The sequence below is a fragment of the Megascapheus bottae genome, chromosome 8, assembly GCF_031878675.1.
Source record: "Megascapheus bottae isolate mThoBot1 chromosome 8, mThoBot2.hap1, whole genome shotgun sequence".
Lineage (NCBI taxonomy): Eukaryota > Metazoa > Chordata > Mammalia > Rodentia > Geomyidae > Megascapheus > Megascapheus bottae.
Window position 1 is genome coordinate 23,052,215 of NC_143516.1, and position 22,831 is coordinate 23,075,045.

The 22,831-nt window shown below is 38.7% G+C and overlaps 1 protein-coding gene across 1 annotated transcript in view; it reads right to left on the minus strand.

Annotated features, from left to right (window-relative positions):
- The window catches only part of Enpp1 (ectonucleotide pyrophosphatase/phosphodiesterase 1), a 63,000-nt gene extending 61,255 nt beyond the window's left edge, over positions 1 to 1,745 (minus strand). Inside the window, exon 1 of the mRNA XM_090338111.1 lies at positions 1,509 to 1,745. Within this exon, the coding sequence (XP_090194237.1) occupies positions 1,509 to 1,745 (237 nt within the window). The remainder of the gene's footprint in view (positions 1 to 1,508) is intronic.
- Between the last annotated feature and the right edge of the window lie 21,086 nt (positions 1,746 to 22,831).

The following is a 22,831-nucleotide window of genomic DNA, read 5'->3' on the forward strand; positions in this document are numbered from 1 at the left end:
CTCAAGCCCAGGACTGGCAAAAAAAAAAAAAAGGTCCTGGGTTAGAAATTTTCTAACTCAGTATATGTTACAGAAAGAGATCCCATTTGGTGGTAAAGCAGGTCTTAAGACATTTCCATGTTAAATGATTAGAGTCGCTACCTAAGAGTCATTTGCAATGCACTGAATAATAATTAATATAATGGCCTTTATAATAGTGTCCTTTGGCCAACTACAGCAAGTGTCAAAGATGGAAAAGGATGCCTTTGCTAATGCCTATAATGGATCTATAAGTAAGTGATAAAGACATAACCATTAATTTACTAATGAAAATCAACCAAAATGTAGAGAATGCATATATATTATATATACATATTATACACAAATATGTCCTCTCTCTCTCTATATATATATATATATATCTTACATTAGAGGTTTTACATTGGAGTTCCATACAAATTTAACGTATATTGTTGAATGCCTTATAATATTCTAAACTACTGAGAATATGCAATGATATAAAGGCAAAAGTCTAACAACAAAGACTGTGTAAACTCTAAATAAACTCTCATCAGTGTCAGATACAGTAAGAATGACATATAATACAAAAACGTATTTTGGGATGCAAACATCCTGTGGTTTAAGGAACTTATTCTTTGCACCTTAGGCTTATTTTTAAGTACTGAGACAATGAAACTTCTCAAGTCTAGGAAGTACTATAATATCTCCATGACATATAGTGAAAATGGAAATATTTTCAAAAGGAAGCCTTCAGACATCAGAAAAGACAGTTTTGAACAAAATACTATTCAATTACAATATCTTGCAATCTATGAGAAACCTGTTTTCTACACATTACACTAACGTAGCTTCTTAAATCTATACATAGTGCTTCATTTGGTCCCCACAATTACCTTGGGTGATGTGCTCCTTTGAACAGAGAAGAAACCGAGATTGGGGAGAATTATCCAAGGACCCAGGAATTAGTTAATAACAGCCATGGAAAACTCGACCTTGGTATACTTGCCCCCCCCCCAAAAAATTTTCAAAATAAAAAGCCACCCCCTGGCTTTGCAAAAAAGTTGACTGTGGATTGCTACTGAAATAACAAAATACCAAAAGGATAGCGGATAATTTATGTTCACACAAACTGAGGAGCCCGTGGTTAAAAGAGTGGGCAAAAGAGTCAAAGAGGCTCCAGTCACATAATGTGAATATTGATGGCATTTCTGAACAGCTGCAAGGAAATACCTAGACAGAGCCAAAACGGGGGGTGGGGGGAACCGTTTTCTAGAGTTCCTGCTGCTGCTTACAAGAGCTCTGTGAAATCTCTCAACTGAGATCAGTTTATCCAAGGAAGCTCCAAACGCTGCACCGAAGAACACATCCCACCGGAACTAAGAGAAGACACCCGGAGCGCTTGGCCCTGGCTGCAGGAACACGTGCAGCCCCGGGAGCCACACGCCACTCTCCCCGGGGAGCCCGCGCTCGGCGCCGCCCTCCGGCCCGCCCTCCGGCCTCGGACCTACCAGGGACAGCACTTTATAGGTGTTGGGGTCCTTGGCGGGGCGGGCGCGCGCCGCCTTCTCCGGTGACTCTTCACCCACATCCATGGGAGCCAGCAAGGACGCGGCTGCCTGCGATTCTCCGGCTGACCCGCGGCTCGGGTCACGGCCGTTCCCCGCCGGGCCTTCCCGGGAACCGCGTCCGCCTTCCCCGCCGCTGCCACCGCGGATCCCGCCCAGTGCACAACCATCGCGTTCCATAGTGAACCTGGCCCAGGCGCTCAGGTCCCGCAGCGCGCGCAGCTCCTTTAAATAGCCTCCGAGTCGGCCCCGCCCCCGCCGAGGCCACGCCTACGGCCACGCCTCTGCCCCTGGCGGTCAGGCCCCTGGCGGTCGGACCCTTGGCTCCACTCCCTGGGCCCTGAGCTCCCAGAGAGTGCAAAGCCACTCAACGCCCAGGATTATTTGGCTTCCTGTCTGTTTTGGGGCACTCTTGCCTGTTGACTATTTTGGGTCATTTACGTGGGCGTGCCTTCACTTCCCCCCACACACCTCCCCATCCCACCCCCCTGGCCTTCCCTCCGGCTGCCCAGGCCACCAAACTTCCCAGCCCTTGCAGGAATCGCCCTGCATGGCCCTGAGGCACCGACTGGACTGCAAAGAGGATGAGATCATGGGGCCCCGAAATAGAGCCAGGAGGAGATGGATGCAGCGGCCCAGGAGGCCTTGGCCTCTCCTGGGTGGGAGCACAGAACCTAGGGACAGACTTGTGTGGTTCTCCAGGGAAATGCAATTGAACCCCGTGGGGAGGATAGGAGACTTTCTTTTTCTCCCACGTGGAAACTAACCAGAATTCCTCCCACCAAACCTTGCCACCCATTACTTATTTCTGAGAGGAAATGCAGCCTTAAAACATACAGGTTTACACCTCCATACATAGATTAAGGTTGTTTGGCTTTCCACATTTTTGTATGGTTTCTGGGGCTTCGTCAATTCAACTGTCTTGATTTGTTGACTTGTAAGTGTACACTGGATACCAGTGGAGTTTGCTGTTTCAGCGCTCTCCTGAGGTTGATACTATTACGTAGTTAACTGTATCAAGAATTCTGTCTGGTGGGCTTTATTTTTTAAAACTACAGCATGAACAGCTCTAGCTCTCGATTTGTTGCTGTTGTTGTCGTTTATTTTTTGTTTTGTTTTTTGTACCACTGCCTTAGCACTACCCTACCCTGGCTTAGATAGTGTCCCTGAGGTTCTTGCTCGATGCTCTTATGATTTGAGCTACAGCTCCACTTTTGGCTTTTTGGTTATTAATTACAGATGAATTTCACAGACTTTGCTGCCCAGGCTGGCTTCAAACCTCCATCCTCAGATTTCAGCCTCATGATTCATTTGGATGTGTCAGCCACCGGGCGCCATGCTTCTCACATGTTTTTGTCATTGATGTTTCCTTGTGGATTTTACAACTTTTACATTGCCTGACTCATCAGTTAGGAGGTAGCAGTATGAACAGACTTTCCTGGAGAGAAACTCAATGACTATCAACTACTTTATTGACAGGGGCATTCAGACAATGGCAACAAAAACTGACTTTCTATTCTTTTTAACTTCACAAATGTTTGGCAGGTGTAAAGTGAGATTGCCTATTTAAAATATTCATCTTGGGATGCTCTCTATTCCATCATGCAAGTATTTACTTAGTAATGAACTATTCCATCTTTTGACTTCCAACTAGACATATTATACCAAAAGTGAATAAAAATATACATTTCCCTCAGGTGGTCTCAGTCAGGTAAAGTGGAAGGTAGAAATAACAGGAAAACAAACTTAAAAGCTAAATCACACAGGGAAAATACATTCACACATAGGATATGATGAGAGATTAGAAGAGGAAAGTAAAAGCCACCCCCCAAAGCATTTTCAGGCTTTCATACTGTTATTGACTTTAAGTCAGCAGAAAAAGTACACAGTAGCAACAGGATTTCACTATTTGACTGTCACACACATTTATTGTCACAAACTTGGCCCCAAAGTTTTCTTTGATTGCTTCCAGAAATCAGATTCATGGACAAAAGTTTACTCCAATGAAGTTGGTCAAATGAGTGTCAAAACTTGTAAAAGCTCAACAGAGACTTTGAAAAGTAGCCTTGAAAGCTCCTGAAACCAATAAAATAAGAATGTTGTCTCCATGCCAAGGTAAGAAAAGTCACGGAGGACTTCACCCACTGGAAAAGTTAGTCAAATCTGCAAGGTCACAGATATCTTCAACATCACAGATAGCTCCACCAGTGACAACCATAAATGAGCGAGGCCTCCCCTGTAAGACAGGGCAAAGTATGAACATGTTGCTCTGTTCATAAGAAGGGCCTAGTTTATGCCTGTCATCGTAGGTACTCAGGAAAACTGAGGATCCAAGTTCAAAACCAACCCAGGCAGAAAAGTCCATGCAAGACTCTTATTTCCAGTTAAACAGCAAAAGGCTGATAGTGGAGGTGTGCCTCAAGTGACAGAGCATCAGCTTTGGATCAGAAAAAGCCAAATGAGAGCTTGAGGTTCTGAATTCAAACCCTGATACTAGTCCCCCATCTCCAGAAAGAGTCAGCATTTACTCAGCAAATTTGTGTACCGAACGCGAACGGGATTTTTCAAAAGAATCTGGAGAATTTTCTCCAGATGGCCAAATACTGTCTAAAATTCAGGAAAACAATTTATTTAAACACTTTAAAGGCCAAACAAAATGGAACACATCTGCAGGGCAGACCTGGGAGGCAGGCCACGGGGATGTGGCTTCTGCCTATGACCATTCCTTATTCCACCGGTTGGGACTTTTGTGGGCAATTTTAAAAACCCAGTTAAAATTCTAAAACAAGAAGAAAGCAAGCAGGTCCGGTAAAACTGCTCATAGAGTCTAGCCATAGACATTGCAATGCCTTTGATTAAGTGTTGCTTAAATTTTGTGAAGGTCTCTGTGTTAAGGACCCCAAACCCTAATTTAGAACAACAGTAAAGATGATCATGTAAGAATCTAATGAGATTCCTTTCATTTTTACTATGTAAAAAGTTCAGGATATTTAAACATTTCTCCCTTGATGGAAATGGTAGATGGTGATGAGGCCAAAATACCAAATGAAACCCATATATGTGTATCACTCCGTGTCTTCTCAAGGTGGAGGAAAAAACCCTTAGCTCTTCAAAACTGCACTTTGCTGTAATGAGTTTAACAGCTGCCCTTGCACTTCCTTCAGCATTCTCTGCTTCTCTAGCATAACACCAAAGATATCTAGCCATATCTATAAAGGGAAAATCATACAGCTCATTAATCTCTATGAGACACAGAAAAAATATTTTCATGTTTATCTTTGCTAAAGACCAGCACCTTGCCACTTGAGCCACAGCATCACTTCCAGTTATTTTTTCTGAGTATGTAGTACCGAGGATTTGAACCCAATGCTTCATGCATGCTAGGTGGGCAGTCTCTTACTAGGCTACATGCTCGGCCCCTCGAAGTATGTTTAACATTAGAAAAAGGAAAAATACAATTATCGAGATTTATAATATGTATGCACAGATATATACTATCTATATTGTATATAGATACATATATATAAATATATATAAACAAAAGAAGTCTCACATATATTCAGCCATGAATGCATTAAACTCAGATGACCAAGAAGAAGAAAAAAATAGAAGAGTTGAAATCAATGAAATGTAAAACCAAAACTTGAAGAAAATCAGTGATATTAAAAGATGCTTATTTGAACCATTGTAAATCTGTGATCAGACATAGGAAGAATAAAAGATATGATCAATTCCCAATATTGGGAACCAACAAGTGACAGAAATACTATTTTTACTGGAAACAAAGAAGGAATAATATAACACATATAAATAGAATAATATCTATAAGGAGATAATATAATATATAAAGAAAATAAATAATATATAAAGAGAATAATATAAATAAATATATAAATAAAATACATACAGAATATATAGGTAAAAATATAAATAATTTGCAGGCATTGAGGATAAAGGAAGGGATTGACTCTAGATGATCATAGGGAGACTTTTGGGGTGAGAAAAGGCTCTGTATCTGTGGTTTCAGGAAATTCCTGGTCTTCCATGCTTTGCAGCTGCATAATTACACCTTCCATCTTCACTCACCTTCCCTCTGTGTCCTCATACAGCCTTCCCTCTGTGTGTGTCTTCTCTGTGTCTTTGTGACTACACTTCCCTCCTTTTATACAGATGCCAGTGATTGGACTAGAACTCAGCCCAGTGCAGCATACTCTCAGCCACTTAACTCTTCCCATATGCAAAAACTCCATTTCCAAAGGCAATGTTCACATCCACCTGTGGCTGGCTCTTCCAAAAATCACTTTGGGAACTCAGCTAAGAGCATAACAGGTTCACGCACATAATGGCAAGGTGTGATGAATGTGACAGACAGAGAAAAAGAAAAGGATTGTGTTTGTTGTTTGTTTTTTTAAAGCATCAGTAATAGAGAAAAGGAAAATAGGATGAGAGGGTATCTCTGGCCAGAAACAAAAAAAAATATGGATTTCACAAATATCAAAGTATTAAATAGCAAACCTAAATATTTTAGGGTACTGTATATAAAATATACCCTAGTAAAGCTGATTTTCAAAAATGAAAAAAAGAAAAATAGAACAAATCAGAACTTCTGACTAGAAGTGACAGTTCCAACATACACATTTATTTGCCCGTAGCTGAAAAAAAAATGCTTAACAGAAAAGAAATGGTTTTAAACATGCAAACTCACAAGGAGAAAAAAAATGGAAAAGAGAGACCCAGAATAACACAATGTTATTAGAAGAGAAAGTTGGACTGAAAATAGAGGAACTTGTTGGAAATCTGGAAGTCATTAGAGCAACAGATTTCTCTGATGCAACATAGTCTTTTGACCAGAATACTGCTTTCTTTAAAAAAATACATTTCATTGTTATTGTAAAGGTGATATACAAAGGGGTTACTGTGACATAAGTCAGGAAAAGATTATATTACTTTTTGGTTAATGTCCTCCTTTCCCTAGCTCTCTTCAAGTTTTTCCCTCCTAGAATCACCCACAAGTTGTAGCTGATATTCAACATAATGTTTAGTGAGTTCCATGCTGCATTTGTTCACTCCTTGTCCTTCCATTTCTGTGCCTCCCTTTACCTTCCCAAAGACAGATAAATGAATAAACAAGACACAAGGAAAAGAAAACAAAAACAGCAACAAAGAAAAAGCCTCTTGTTTTCATTTTCTGTAGTTCATTTCTGTAAATATTGTATTGTGCATTCAGATGCATCAAGGCTACTGCCCAGGCTCTGAGTTCAAGCCCCAGGACTAGCAAAAACTAAATAAATAGATAAGCAAATAAATAAAACAAAATAAAAACTTTAGTCTGTAGGACTCCAGAAGAGAGACAAGAAATGGCCACACTAATATATTTAATTGATTGTATATTATTACCAAATTCATTATTACCTAATGAAAGATAGCTCAAGCAAACCTTTAAATACATACTTACTGATAACACTGTAGATCAAGGACAGTATTAGAAACAATGGAAATTGAAAAAATAAGAAATAGTCTATCCTCATATGAAACATCTAGTCTAGTGTGAAAGATACACACCCATTTGTGTATACGTGTTTATATAAGCACATGTATGTACATATATATGCATGCATGTGTATATGTACATGTCTACACATATACATACATTAGGACCACAGGAAGTCCAGCCAAGTCCCAAAGTGAGGGCCATTGTCTTGAAGAGTGTCACTGCTTATAGCTCCTGTGGCTCCCTTTAGAAAACTCTCCAATCGACAGCCACTAGTGGGGCAGTCATGCTTAGCCTGAGGCATGATCCCATCCCTCCATTCATGACTGAGCTGAGTGGAGTAAGATGTCTCACAGATCTGCCTAGTCTATTGACTCAGTTGTGACTAAAGTTTTCTCTGGCATAAGTTGTGAGATTGTCTGTTGCCTGAGAATTTTGAATGGAAGTAGTTTGAAGGTGAATGTAGAAAAAAAGAGGCTGAAAGTAACTATCCTGTACTGAGTCAGCAGAGAAATCTGGTAATAACAGGAAATGAAAATCAGATAGAGGCCTCTGAGAAGGAGAAATAGGAGGGAGGTAGCAAGTGATAAGACTATCAGAGTTCTAGCCCAGTACCTGGAGGGCTTAGCTCTACCTTGCTTACTGTCGTGGAGTTTTACTTGTTTCTTAGTTCTTAAAACAATACCCTTACATTTTGCCATCAACTAACTTAAGTGAGGATTTTCCATCCATATGAAAAAATCTTTCCTAGAATGGGATTATGGAATACTTTCAGAAGGAACTGAGGCTTAGCAAATCTTGGAGGTTCATCAAAAATTAGGTGAAGACTGAAAAATTAGCTGAAGTCCTGCTATTCTAGGATGAATAAGACATACCTAAGAACTCAGGTTTTAGAGAGCACGACTTTTTCCAAGAACTTTAGTGCCAACCATTGGGCACATGTGAAGCTGGACAGAAGGAGTTCTGGGACACAGAGCAGCTCCTAAGCATTGAATGAATGAGGGAACAGAGTGAACTTTTAGCCAGCCTATAGCTTGAAAAAATGCCTTTCTCCAACTCAATAAAAGAGAACATTTCCAAAAAGACTGAGAATGGAATGAGAAGATATATTGTGATATTCTGGTTCCAAGAGAAGAAGATTTATAGGAGTGATGCTGCGTGTAAGTATTCTGAGAATTATTTCAATACGTTAAAGAAAGCTTTCAATATATTTTCAGTATTAATGAATTACATTAAAATTCATCTAAAAACTTAAATATAAAATTAATGTAGTTATAATAACATAAGGAATAATTATTCACAAACTGCATACTTTCTTATGGAACTAAAAAGCAAGCAATTCTGAATTGTCATTAAAAAAACTAAGGATTAAAATTAAAATTAATTTATTATAATAGGAAACTATTATGACCAGAAATTTTCCTTATTTATATATGATTACACCATTGCAAGGAATAAGCAGAAGACTTAAAATTATTAAAATACCAACTTAAAATAAGAAATTGGAAAATGTGTGAGTAATTAATATTGATTGTTTCTGCTAATATATTTTGTGCATGAATTGTACTAAAAATTTTACTGTTTTAATTAAATTAAGGAAAACCCACATTAGAAAATAGACTTCAGTCTACTTTAAATAGATAAGTCTATTGTAAGTCAAAATGTACTTCATATAGCTAACATACCAAAGCTTACTATAGTCTGCCTTAACCCGGCTCACAACACTTACAATGGGGAAAACTTACTAAGAAAAAGTCTATTTTAGAATCAACTGTTGGATAGCTCATGTAATTTATTGACTACTACATTAACAGTGAAGAAAAAGAGTAGGGGCAGGATTCTATAGATCTTTTTGTTCTCATACCATTTTGAACCCCAAAACTTGTAAATTAAAGCATTATACACGGAATATCCCAGACATAAAATATGGAACTGTATATTCTAAATATGTTTGAAAATAATTTTAAATCTTTTAAAACAGAAAATGGATTTTAAGAACCTATTTTAAATGTGTATTGTAAAACCCAAAAAGAGTCACAGTAAGAAAATGTATGCACTTGAAAGGAATGCAAGTCACAGAATATGGAAGAAGAAAATCCTAGAAACATTTCTTTGTTTGGGCGATAATGCAAATAGCATTGCATTATCTGTTGTAGGCTGTCACAGGAAATTGTACATCTTGTGCCTTTTCTCCCCAATCATACAAAGTTGAACTGACAAAAATATTTTATAGGAATGAATGCTTAGCAAACTGAAAAAAAAAAAAGTAACCTCAAAGCTGGGCACGGTGGCTCACACTGTAATCCTAGCTACTCAGGAGGCTGAGGATTGCGGTTCAGGGCGAGCCCAGGCTCTACAAAGCTGTGAGACTATTATCTCCAATTAATCTCTAGAAAAAATGGGAAGTGGGGCTGTGGCTCAAGGGTAGGCCCAGAGTTCAAGCCCCACGACCCCCTCCCAAAAAAATGTAACATCAGGATTCATTTAGGTAATTCTTGTGCTTTGTTCAGAACAGAAATATTTGAACCTTAAAGATCAGAAATGGTGGTATATGTCCATATTCTACTTTTATAAATTATTTTGTGTCTTTTAAAACAGAACATGTGGAGTCTAGGTAAAAATATTAGACAATTACCAGCCTATGAGGAAGCAATTTGCTTCTCAGCTCAGAGCCCAGGCTACAGCACTCTACAGCAATCTTTCCATAGATATGGTGAAGAAATCACAAGCCGTGACTAAAAGGAGTGTAAGAATGCATGGAAACACATTCTTTCACAGTAAGCTACACTGGTGACACATCAGCCTGACCAGAAGCTGTGAGAACATGACTTGCTTTTACAGAATAAAGATTAAAACAGTGACAATTCTGAGAATCACTGGTGGAAATAACGTTAGGTGGTATATGATTCTGATATATTGAAAACAGAAAATAATGATGAAGAATAAAATGATACCAGTTATTCCATTTGGGTATGTTGGGAATGAATTATGGGATTGCAAACTCCCTGCTTGGGAGGACTTCACTAGTGTTTACAACAGCAAGAGCGACAGAGACAAGCTGCTATGCTATCATCCCTATGCGTGGGGAATGGATCATCATTTCTACTTACACGTTTGAAATCAATGGTAGGTTCTAGTCTTACTATAATATTATGATGAATACCTTTGCATAGGCAATATATTCCCATGTGTGTGACTGTATTTGCCAGATGCATAGTTATAAGTGGAAGTGTTGATCACCACTTTAATTTTTAAAGATCTATGAAAATGGAACTTTACTTAGGTTAGGCAAATTTATCCTTCCACAAAGTGCGTGAGGGTTCTGTTCCTTTTCTTCCATACCTCAAGTCAGTCAAAAAGCTGTAACATGTTGGCACTCTGCTATATCCTAGGTACTATCTTAAATGTCAACTCAATTCATCCTCACAAAATGTAAACAGTGCAACATTTATAGAGAGCATCAAATATGCTTAAGGTGTTGTACTTAGCCCGGCAGGCTTTGAAGTACAAGGCTTATAGCCTTGAATCCCATGTTGCATGCTTCAGAGTTTCCCTGTCAAATTGAGGGGCATTACAGAGTACACTGGTATTTCTCTGTATTAAGACAGACTTTCTTAGGGCTAGGAGTTTGGCCCAGTGGTAGAGTGCTTGTCTAGCATGCATGAAGACCCGAATTCGATTCCTTGGTACCACATACATAAATACATACATATACATACATACACACACACACACACACACACACACATATATATATATATATATATATATAAGTTTAAGGCCCAGGACTGGCAAAAAAAAAGTAGACTTTCTTTATATAACAGTTTACAATTATGTTTCTGTAATTCTTTTTCTGTTGGATTACTGGTCATTTTAGTACTGACTTGTCATATAGTTAAGATATTTTGACTTGACTTGTGAGTTTTTCTCACAAATGTTTCCCCCCATTGCAATGTATTATTATTTATGTGTGTGGTCAATATTTTATTTTAATTTTACATTTTGGATCTTTTCCCCTTATTACACTTAAAAATGTTCCTTTTAAGTCATTACACTTACAAATGTTCATTTAAAGACATTTTCAATTTCATTATTTTCCTACTTACTTTTAAACATGTTACTTCAACCAATTTTTTAGTATGAGATATAGATTCATTTTCAGCTGTTTGCCCTTTCTGAATATAGTTGGGCCATTTTTTCCCCTTAATTTCCATTAAGGATCTAAAGAAGCAGTCACTATTTACTGTCATAAAAATAAAAACCAACTGCAATTGAGACTATCATTTGTGATTTATCTTTTTTATGCAGGGCCAGTGTTATCTCATTTGACAGTCAATGAAAGATATGGAAGAGGCTAACCCCCAGACATCCTTCGAATCTTTAATGTGATACTCCCTCCTACTATTTCTTTGGAAGACGAAGCTGTTCAAGCATGGTATTCACAGGGAGAGAGCCTCGGAGGATTTTGGCTAGCCTTCTCACTTTGTGATAGCCTTTGTTTTGCAAGCTAAGGAACCCAAATGAGCACCTGGACAACAACTACAGCTGCCCATTCCCTTGATAAATTCAGAGACTGGACAACTGACCACTTTGCTGGTCCACAGATCCTGTGGGAACCAAATTTGAGCCAAGACTCCACTTATTGCTTGGCCACACATGCTCCTACTCCACCATAGAGACCTTGAGAAGCTATCCAAGTCCCGGGTCTTCACATCAACTCATGCCTTAGGATCAACAGTCCTCAAAAGAGTCACATGTGTTTTCAAATACAGTAACTTGGGTTACTACATTTATAACTTGAGTTACTATTACTTGACTAAGTGGCTGAAGATTTAACCTCCAGGAACACCATGCTCCAACAACCATCTTCATTGTTCTCAATCACTGAGGCTCAGCTAGCTTCCAGTCCTACAGGATTGGTCATTATGATAAGCGCATACCTTGAACATGAAGGCTTAATCTACCAGGTGGTTTCCACACATGGGGGGAGCATGGTAGTTCTTGGAGCCCAATTTTGGGCTTAACCCTGGCCTCCAGAAAGAAGACTACTGTTGATGTACCTTCACCAGAATATTCCTCTCCTGGGATGGCCCATACATTATCGCTAGCCTGTCTATGGATTATCTGGCCTCACATAGCATATCCATTTTACCATATCCAGATTTGTGAATGTTTTGATCCTTGTTAAATAATTTGTCATAGAAATTGAGTTAATTCATCTCCTGCTTGGTAATGTTTTAGCATCATTTTTAGTGGACGTTGTATGTGTTAAATCTAATGTCAAAAAGAAAATGCTCCTGTATTGATAGCCTCTTGCTTTATCTTGCTGGATATATGGAATATATTATTCCATCCTCTTTAGTTCAGCATTCTTGGAGGAATCTAGTTCTATGATTTCTCTCCTAGAAATAGCCAGCATATTTAAAATGGACCATTCATCTCATTTATTGTTCCTTCCCTTTCCTAGCAGGTCTAGCACATCTCCACTGAGCTATTTCATGGTCTGGCAGGGAGATGACAGAGAAGCTTCATCCAGAGGTTCTGCATGGGCATGTGCTTGGGGGGGGGTTGGTATTTGTTTTTGTAAGGCCTTATAATGTTCAAGTTGAAAGTGTAGTGGGAGAAAAGGAGGAGCAGGCATGGAGTCCTATTTTTCCAGCAGGTAGTTCTTAAAGTATAATGAGATTAAATTCTTCACAGCTATTGAACAGAGATACAAGGGAAAGCACAAACACCCTCTGTTGTTAAAACTGTTGCACAGTTTTGCTGGTGATCTTTGAAAAAAGCCTGAATCTCTATTTTTACCTTTAGAAAGTATTTGATTTCAGTAAAATTCCATTGTAGTACTATTACAATACTTCCTATCTCATTTCACTGGTTTTGTTATACCATTTCTGCAAAATGTCCAAGGGTGGGCTAAGTATTTAGATAATATGTCCATCTATTTTTTCTGAAATCTCTGAGCACTTATAAAATATATTAAAAATTGCTTTACAGAGATTCTAGCCTGATTGCAAAATCTTCCTAAATAAATTTACTCAGACAACTTCCTCTGGTTGCATTTTATTAGATTTTTGTTTGAGGAGTGGGAGAAGAGGAGAGGTGGTGGCAGGAAGGAAGGGAAGAGAGCAGTTAGGTTGGGCTCAGCGGACAGAGCCAAATAGAACCACTGAGCAGCTTCCACAGTGATTCATAAATGAAAGTAGGTGCAAGACAATGATGAGTGAGGAAAAGGTTTTAGAATCACAATAACTTCGTTATTCTGAACAGAGGTATTTCACTGCTTTCTGCTTTGCTTTCAACATTTAAAATAAAGGACAATAATATTATCTGCCTTTCCAACTTCAAAAAGACCCATCTGAGATATTAATTATTACTCTGGGCATGACAGCACTATGTACATTTAAAGGGAACCTTTGGACTTGCAATGTTGTTCCTGTTCCAATTACAATCAAATAATCCAACTGAAAGGCAAGGTATTCCTAAAGGAGGACTTTGCCATTTGAAATGGTAGGGGTTTTTCCCCTATTAAATTCCTAAGGTTTTATTTTCACATATTTCAAACTAAATAAATATAAGAATGCATCATGTAAATGTGTTTTTCAAAATAAGACTTTAAATTCCTGCTGTAATACAAATATAAACAAAAATTACACTTTGTAACTGCAAAGAGGGAAAACTGTTTTTTTCTAAATTGATCCAAAACGCTTTCTATTCTAAGGTGATAGCTGTGTAAATTTGACAAATCTGAGAACCAAAGTAAATTTCTAATTATAGAGAACTTGGGGGTGGGGGGTAGGAGGGAACACTGATTACTTGTAAATTTTAAGTTTAAAAAAAATAAAAGATCATTGTGCTTTCTAAAGGGATCTGTGTTGAGACATTAAAAAAAAAAACCCACCCAGCCTTCTCCTCTGCCCACTGAAATTACCTTCATGTCAAAGAAATCTCAGAAGCTTCATTTACTGCTTAACTGTTTTTTTATTGCCCTGACCATGGCCTATTCTCTCTTCCAATCTGTTCTTCCAAGGTGTCATAGAGAGAGGTTTTTGTTTTGCTGGCAGCTTGTAACAGGGTCTTATTATGTAGCCTCTGCTGCCCAAGAACTGTTTGTTTGTTGATCTTCCTTGCTTCAGTAGTCTTGGTGTAGGGCTTACACATGCACCCTGACACATGGGACACTAAGAGGCTGTGGCAGCAAATAACATTCAGATATTCTTTTTAAAAAAAGATTTTGATATTTCTTGATTCTCTTTCCCCACCTTCTATTTCCTTCCAAAGATGTACATAACATATATATTACAATATAATAGTGGAGAGATTAATTATTACTATTCTTTTTTTGCCAGTCCTGGTCTTGAGCTCAGGGCCTGCGCACTGTCCTTGGGTTTTTTTTTCCTCAAGGCTAGAGCTCTACCACTTGAGCCACAGCACCATTTCTGGATTTTTTTTTTCTATGTTATGTGGTGCCAAGGAATTGAAAATCAAGTCTTTGTGCATGTAGGCACTCTACCACTAGGTCAAACCCCCAGTCTCTATTCTTATGTTTTTTACTTAAAGATTTTGCTACGTATGTGTGTGTGTCCGCACATGTGCTGGTAAGGGGACTTGAACTGAGGGCCTTGCACTCTTGCTTGTCTCTTATGTACAAGGCTGGCACTCTACCACTTGTGCCACTACTTCTGGTTATTTGCTAGTTCACTGAAGATAAGAGTCTCATGGTTTTTCCTGCTCAGTCTGGCTTTGAACCCAAATCTGTTCAGATTTCAGCCCCTGAATAGCTAGAATTATAGGCTTGAGCCCCAAGCACCCAAAGATATTGTTAAATTTTTTTGCCAATCCTGGGCTTGAACTAGAGGGCCCCTCTTAGGGCCTCAGCACTGTCCCTGGGCTTTCTCAAGGCTAGAGCTCTACCACTTGAGCCCCAGCACCATTTCTGCCTTTTTGCTATGTATGTAGTAGCAAAGAATCAAACCTCAGTCTTCATGCATGCTAGGCAAGCACTCTACCACTACGCTCAACTCCTGGCCCCAAAGGTATTGTTAATTTTTTTTTTGCCAGTCCTGGGCTTGAGCTCAGGGCCTGAGCACTGTCCTTGGACTTTCTCAAGGCTAGAGCTCTACCACTTGAGCCTCAGCACCACTTTCCAGCTTTTTTCTATGTATGTGGTACCGAGGAATCGAACCCAGGTCTTCATGCATGCTAGGCAAGCACTTTAACCACTAGGCCAAACTCCCGGCAGGTATTGTTAATTTTAAACTACCCTTTGGCCAAGACCAAATGATTGATGTCATTTTGCTAGAGAAATAGTACTTTGAAATGATTCTCCTAAATATGTAAGAAGTTTATAATGGAAAAATAATTAAACTAAATCCCTTGCTAGATCCAAGCTGTGCACAAGATTTAAAATTGGAACTCATGTGGGTTATACAATAAATTTCAAGTGAACCAGAAGGGAAGAAAGAAAATATGCATATCAAATTGAATTATTCCAGTTGATTGTTCATGTAAGCCAATCACTGGTAAACTGCCAAATCCACCTCCTTGCCTTGCTTGCTTCACACTCCTAATAGAAGCAAAATACCAGTTATGTCAATAAGGGGGAATCTAAGACAGAACCAGGGAACTGGGGAAAATCTTCCTTCTTACCCCCTAGCCAAGCACAGATCACCAGAATCTCCCTGATAAGATCATGGGTATATCAAACCATGGATCCTCTGTAGGCTACAACATATTAACCTGTTAGGAAGAAATGTATATATCAGAAAAAACATAATATTCAATATATGATATAACTTTTCTTTTGAAAAACCAAATAAAAGAAATTTCTAATTTTCAAGCGGGTGTATGGATTTTGATACATTTATTATACACTGCCCACAGACTGAAATATCTGTGCTTCCCTAGGTGTAAAAAGAAAAATCTTACCCTTATCATGTATCACAGTTCAAGGCACAAAAGTCTAAAATCTATCTTTGACCTTTCCCTTCCTCATTTGGCCCTTTTTTAGGTCAAGCATAAACCAACCACCTATGGGGATAGAAGAATCTGAATTATGTGCCTGCAGTTTGCTGAATGAGTCCAGGTGAGTATGGATTCTAGAGAGCCATGGCGATCCCAGGATAGAATGGTTTTCTTTCCCACCAATCTCCTAAAATTGAAGAGGAAAGAGAGGAGAAATGGAAGGGGAAACTTGGCCCACACTATCGACCTGGGCTAACCTTAGAGCCAAATTACTATAGAAAATGCATTGAAACCAGACATTGTTACTACACTGGGAAAGTATTTTGCATGACTAATAGTTTCTGAGTCTCCAAATCCTGAAGACAGTTGTATGCAAAAATGCACTAATAGTTCTCAGAAAAACCATAGGACAGTTAAAATTATGTCTGCTCTGAGAGTCAGGGAATACTGACTCATCTATGCTATATTGTTGATGGTTTATTGCAGGGAAATAAGATGGAAATATGTCAGTTGTGGGATTTTGAACCGTGATCCTCAGATCTCAGCCTCCTGAGTAGCTAGGATTACAGGTGTGAACCACTGCGCCTGGCCATAAATCATTACCATTTTTACCAGAGTTGCCTACTGGAATTGACTAGAGGTTGATAAAAATAGCTATTTTTTCCATATATTTTTATTGTAATTAATAGAAGGGTTACATTATATTCTCCAGATAGAAAAAATAGCTATTTTTTATGCCTGAATTTATTCAATAGTTGAAGTTCTTTATGGTCAGTAGCAATTCCAGAAGAGTGAAGTGTAGAGATTTTGTGGACTCTATATTCAATAACTAAAAATGATCATCAGTCAGCACCATACTTCCTGGGGCTCTAAGGATCCTTGAGCTCAAGACAGTACACATGGGAAGGTACTTGCCTCCTTGGCTGAGGCTGGCCTCAACTCATCTCTGCCTACACTGACTGAAACTCTAATTTCAGAAACCAAAGCTCCCAGATTCCAGTATTCTATCCTTAATCTAAAAATCACCTAATTGTGATATAAGACACATTTTTGACAAGTTTTGACATTCTGCCTGTAAATGCAAATATTCTCAGAAGGATCGCAGAATGTATTTTAACTAGTATTTTGTATATGAATGGAGAAAGGTGAATTAAGTAAACAAGAGAGAGGAAGGGGCATTGAACATTTGAAAAAGCTGCAACTAATGAGCACTCATAGAGAGATATTGGACATAGAAGAGTGTGCTTGTTTATTTCTTGGCCTTGTATAGAAACAAATGCTTGACAAAAATTCCTCCTTAGAAAATAGCACATGTAATCTAAATGAAACATGGTAGAAGCCTTTAAGTTAATTCCTTTATTGAATGGATTCCATAAGCAGCTGTAACAGTTAAGGGTAGCATGGTAGTGCAGGAGCCAAGAGGCTGGCCTTGGAGGACATTTCAAATGAAAGCGAACACTGTAAGATTCTCCTCTAAGAAGCCATTGCACAGCCTATCTTTTATTTCTAAGAGTTTATTTCTAAGGATTTACTGTGCGTATATAGATTGTTGGCCCTTTTGGAAACTAATAATTTAAAGCAATATATTTCTTGGCTTCATTAATGGCCGTTACAGTGCTGTTTTTTTTAAATCAGATTTTCATGGTGTTTGGTATTCGTTGTTACAGAGATAGAAGTCTGTGAAGATTCGCTTGCTATTGATTTTTCAGCTAATAAATACAAAGGCTGAAATATACAGGAACATTTATAATCAAAGGCATAGGCAATTTCTTATGATGTTATTAATACTGTCAAGATAAAATGGTGACCTGGAGAATACAAGAGATGACTATAATTTCACAGAACAATTCACCTGCACCTGTTGCAGAATGTCCTGATACCTAGATCAAATTTGGTTGTCCCTGAACAATCTGTGCATACAGTAGCAGTGCCTTGATAGATTGTGACTTGTCTTCTTGGTGAGTGTGATTTCAGGCCGTTGGGAGTTTGGCACAATTGGTAGATAGAACATTTTTCTAGGAAGCAGACTGCCCGGAATTCCCTTTCCAGTATTTGAAAGAAAAAAGTTTAAGGAAGTCTTTAAAAGGGCAGAAAGCACACAGGTAGTATTAACGTGTCTTGTTAACTTACACCCTCGTGAGTTTCCCTCCTAGATAATCTTGTGGTGGAGGTGTGGGTTGCTGCTTATAGATCAGAAGAGCTCCTGAAAATCTTGGCTTGTTCATTGTTGATAGGCCTGCAAATGGGCTTAAATGCCTTGTAAAAATAGATACACATGAGTTATTTAATTTTTTTCCATATCAGCATTGAGTTTCAACAAAGGAATTCAGAAGTTGTGCCTGGAGAAAAATCCTGGAAATGAGCTACATGAGCTGAGATGCCCCCAAGTTTCACCATGGGAGATAATATATTGCTGTTTCACCAGCATAGCCCCTCTAGTGTTCAGTTATTTCTTCCTTTCTCTAGATGAGAAATTCAGAGTCTTCCATAGTCAGGGTACACACTAGAGCTTGATCCTTCCTTAGCTCAATCATAGTAGCTACAGGATAAGTGCAACTGAGTCTCCAGAGAAGTTTCTCCCTGGGGACACTGATCAGTTCTGTCATGTTGTTTACTTGCTACTCGGAAGCATAAAAAAGTGTCAGGCAGAGCTGGCTTTCTGTATCTGTGGTATCTGCAACCACAGATCCAACTAACCACAGGTTGAAAATATTCAGAAAAATCTTGTTGAATATATACATATGTACAGGTATTTTTCTGGTATTATTCCCTAAGCAATACAGTGTAACAACTAATTATATAGTATTTACATTGCACTAGGCATTGTAAGCTAATTCTAGAGAAGGTTTAAGGTTTTATGGGAGGATGTATATAGTTTGTATGCAAATACCATGCATTATAGGAGGGACCAGAGTATGTATGGAATTCAGTATGATAAGAAAGCTGTACCTCAAAATCCAAACTGCCACAAAATCTTCTGCCCACTTTCTCCTCCCCATATGTTGGCTTTTTGTTCCACTGCAATCTACTTAAATCTTACAATTTAAAATTTACAGCAAATAGTTCTGCTTTTGCTAGCTGTGACACTTTAGGCCAGTATTGTATTACTTGTGGCTTTGATAAACGGAATAAATGTTTCCACCGGTGCAGTGTTATTTCAGTTGATGACAGTTTCTATTTATACATATATAAGAATATTAATATGTATACATGTAATATTTTATATGATTATTTAAAGTTGTGAACTGATCATGTTTTTTGAAATCTCACATGTAAGAATATCATAAATACGAATAAATCTTTTTCTAATCTAGAATTGAAGTTTGTGGATAGTTATGGTGAATTAGGCTAGTATTGAGATTTGAAACACTTGATAAAGTGTTTCCTCTCTCTAAACATTTTTGGATCACCATTTTCCCACTAAGGACAAGTCCGACTCTTTTTTTGTGGTGGTTGTTGGTTGCAGAATTCTGGGCCTGGTCCCTAAGCTCTTTACTCAAGGCTAGCGCTCTACCACTTTGAGTCACTGCACCACTTCCAAGCTCCACACTTTTAACAAATATACACTCATCGAGTGGTTAGCATGTATCTCAGGTACTTACTACTTGCCAGGTATGATGGTAAGCAATACAAGCTACTGTGGTAAGCCTCAAGTTCATGGAGTTTATAGTCAATAAAAGACACTAGGAGGTGGTAGCTGATTAGTGACCACAGCAAGAATACAACTACAAACTACTAAAGGCTATGAAGAAAAGATATTCAAAGCTACACATTATTTAAACAATTTACAACTTAATCTGTGTTAACAAATAAGTTTGGAAGCATGTCCTATGTTTGAGAAAGATTCAAATGATTTGATAACTCCACTTAAATGGCTAATCAACACCTAAACTTCAAGGTCAAAACCAAATGCCTTCTCTTTTCTATAAAACTGTCCCTTGTTCTTAGCTGATGTTCCCTATACTTTCAGTTTCCCAGGGGAAAATCCTTGGTGTCTTCTCAGCTTCTCACCTTCCTTTAATCCTTACAGCCAATCTCTCAACAAATCCGTGGTCTTCTCTGAAAAACAACATGCAAAACTCCAGCCACATCTAACTCCATCCACTAATGCCACTGAAGTCTAGATCACCTGGACACTACAAGGTATGAAATCTGCCTTTTCCCTTTCTCCTGTTAAGAGAGAGCCTCTTGTCAGCTTTGTTTATGGACCGAGCCTGCTAAGAGCTTAATCAGTGTGCTACTCTATTGCTCAAAACATTCTACACCCACACACACACTCCAATAAGTTCAGAGAACAATGGGCTACATTGAAAGATAAGGGGCCTCATTACCCCTCCACCTTCCTGTTCTTCTTTCCCCACTCCTATCTAGCCACCTAACAGCCTCCTTGCTGGTCCTAGGATTTGTCAGGCTCATGCTAGCTTCAGAGTTTGATTCCTTCTGTTTCTCCCATCTGAAATGGCCAGAGATCTGCCTGGCTCCTTCCCTTGATTGGCTTCAACCCATGATCCTCAGATCTCAGCCTCCTGAGTAGCTAGGATTACAGGGGTGAGTCACCAGCACCCGGCTTGGTGAGTTATTACACACTATGAAGTTTCCACAGTTGTAAAAATATAAACCAGTAGCACTGTGAGCATCACACATGGAATACCCCATGGGGCATAGCTTTTGTAGATATAGTACCTGTCATACCATATTTTATGTGAAATGGTCTTATAAACAGTTATATATTTATAATATACATACACATAATATATCTACTTATATACCATATATTATGCTTGTGTTTATTGTGCTGGAGAGTAAGCCCACGGCCTTGCACACACTAGGCAAGTAAGTGGTCTACCACTGAACTACATGATCTCCTTTTTGTCTGAGTTAGGGCCTTGCTATGTAATCCAGCATAGTCTTGAACTAACTAGGAAGTGCAGACTGGCATCAAAATTATAATCCTCCTGCCTCAGCCTTTCAAGTGTTCTGTTTAAAATGTGTATTACAATACCTAGGAATATATAGTCAAACCATGTTCCATGAGTCATAAATATATTTGGAATGCTGCTCCCTCTGGTACCCTAGGGACCTCTCAGAATATTAAATCTCAGTAGCATGGTTTCTCCTAATCTATTGTGAGAATGCGAGAAGCCCAGCTAGCTACCAGGAAGTATCAGCAGCCGAAAGATGCCACCATCTACTATGAGAGGTGTTCAACCCATGAACACGTGAAGCCAAAAATTGCTCTCGTTAATACTATTCAACATTAGAAAAATGGAGAAGTAAAGACAGTTCTTAAAGGCAAAAAGCGCAATATGGAAAGCTGGCATAAGTTGGGAGTGCTCAAGTGGCATAGCACACATAAGGCCCTGGGTTTAAGATTCCAGATCCATCCCCAATTGCTTTTGAAAATTAAATCGGAGTATATTTACCAAGAGAGAAAAATGAGAATAGGGCTGCTGTATTGACAGTTTCCTAAACCACAAGCCTTATCTTGGTTCTAAAATACATTTGTGAAATCAACTGAGAGTGACAGAAACCAATGGCATTCATGATCATGATTCATTCATTCGTTCAAAAATTACCTACTGAATGGCTATCTTGTGCTGGTCAAGTGGTTTTGTTGTTGTTGTTGTTTTGGGGTTTTTTTTGGGGGGGGGGTTGGTGAAAAATAGTTCCTTTCTACGTGATAAATAACTCCAGGTAATCATTTTCTGGTAATCATTAAAGAAAGCAATGTCATATTCAGAGAGCAGCTGTGTATACACAATTTTTTTTGATAAAGCTTTTTATGGGACACTAGGAAAGTGCGTAACTTTTCAATAGACTTGTCAATAGACAGGCCCTTGACCAATGCACAATTAAACATTTGGTAGACTGTTGGCTTCACTGAGATCAGTTGGGCAGGCAGTGAGCTAAGAGAGTGACTTTGGATTTGTACATAAGAAATCCTGATCAGAGAGGATACAAAGGCCTTAGATACCTGAAGTATTGACGTCAGCAGCCATGCACTGCAACTAAAATGAAAAGAGATATTGTTAAGCCAAGGACAATACCAAAGATGCTGAGTGGGACTAAGATTACAACCCATGAAGAGCAACTGAAAAAGAAAAGCCCAGGTGTTTGCCCTGAGAGAAAAAGACATTCAGGAAACACATTAACAGCTGCCTCCAGGATAGAGAGGAAAGAGGGCGCTGCAGGGTGGAGGGAGATGTGACAAAAAACACTGGGCATTTGCTGAGTGCCTCTGAGTCAGAAACTCCTCAGGTACATTATCCTGTCTAATCCTCCCCGGTGCCATTCAAGTATGCTCAGCTCTGCATGCAAACACATTGCATCTGATGCATGTGTGCAGGCAGCATATGAGAAACATGGCAAGACTTTCTGTTCCATGTAGACAGTCTCATTTTCCCTGGCTCTCTATGGCTGTTTTTCTCTCAATTGATTCTCATTGCTTGTAAAAGTATGAAGCAGCTAAGGTCTGTAGGTCTCAGAAAAGAAAAAAAGGGATATATTTTCTTTAGGACCAATCTTTAAGTAATTGATGTAGTAGAGAAACAACTCTTTTCATGCTTAGGTTAAATCTCAGCACTGAGAAACACAGATATAGAGATTGCAGCTACAGTATTGTGGTGACTCATTCTCTACAACTATAGTGACAGCATGGCCTAAACCTCACACAGGCTGTGGGAGCCATGAACAGATTTCATAAATGGGAACTTTGAACTTAAAAATATCTGTTTCACCTTAGAAATGAGAAAAAACAAGTGTGCCTGGATGAAAATCTTTTCAATTACTTTAGTTCAATAAACATTTCTGA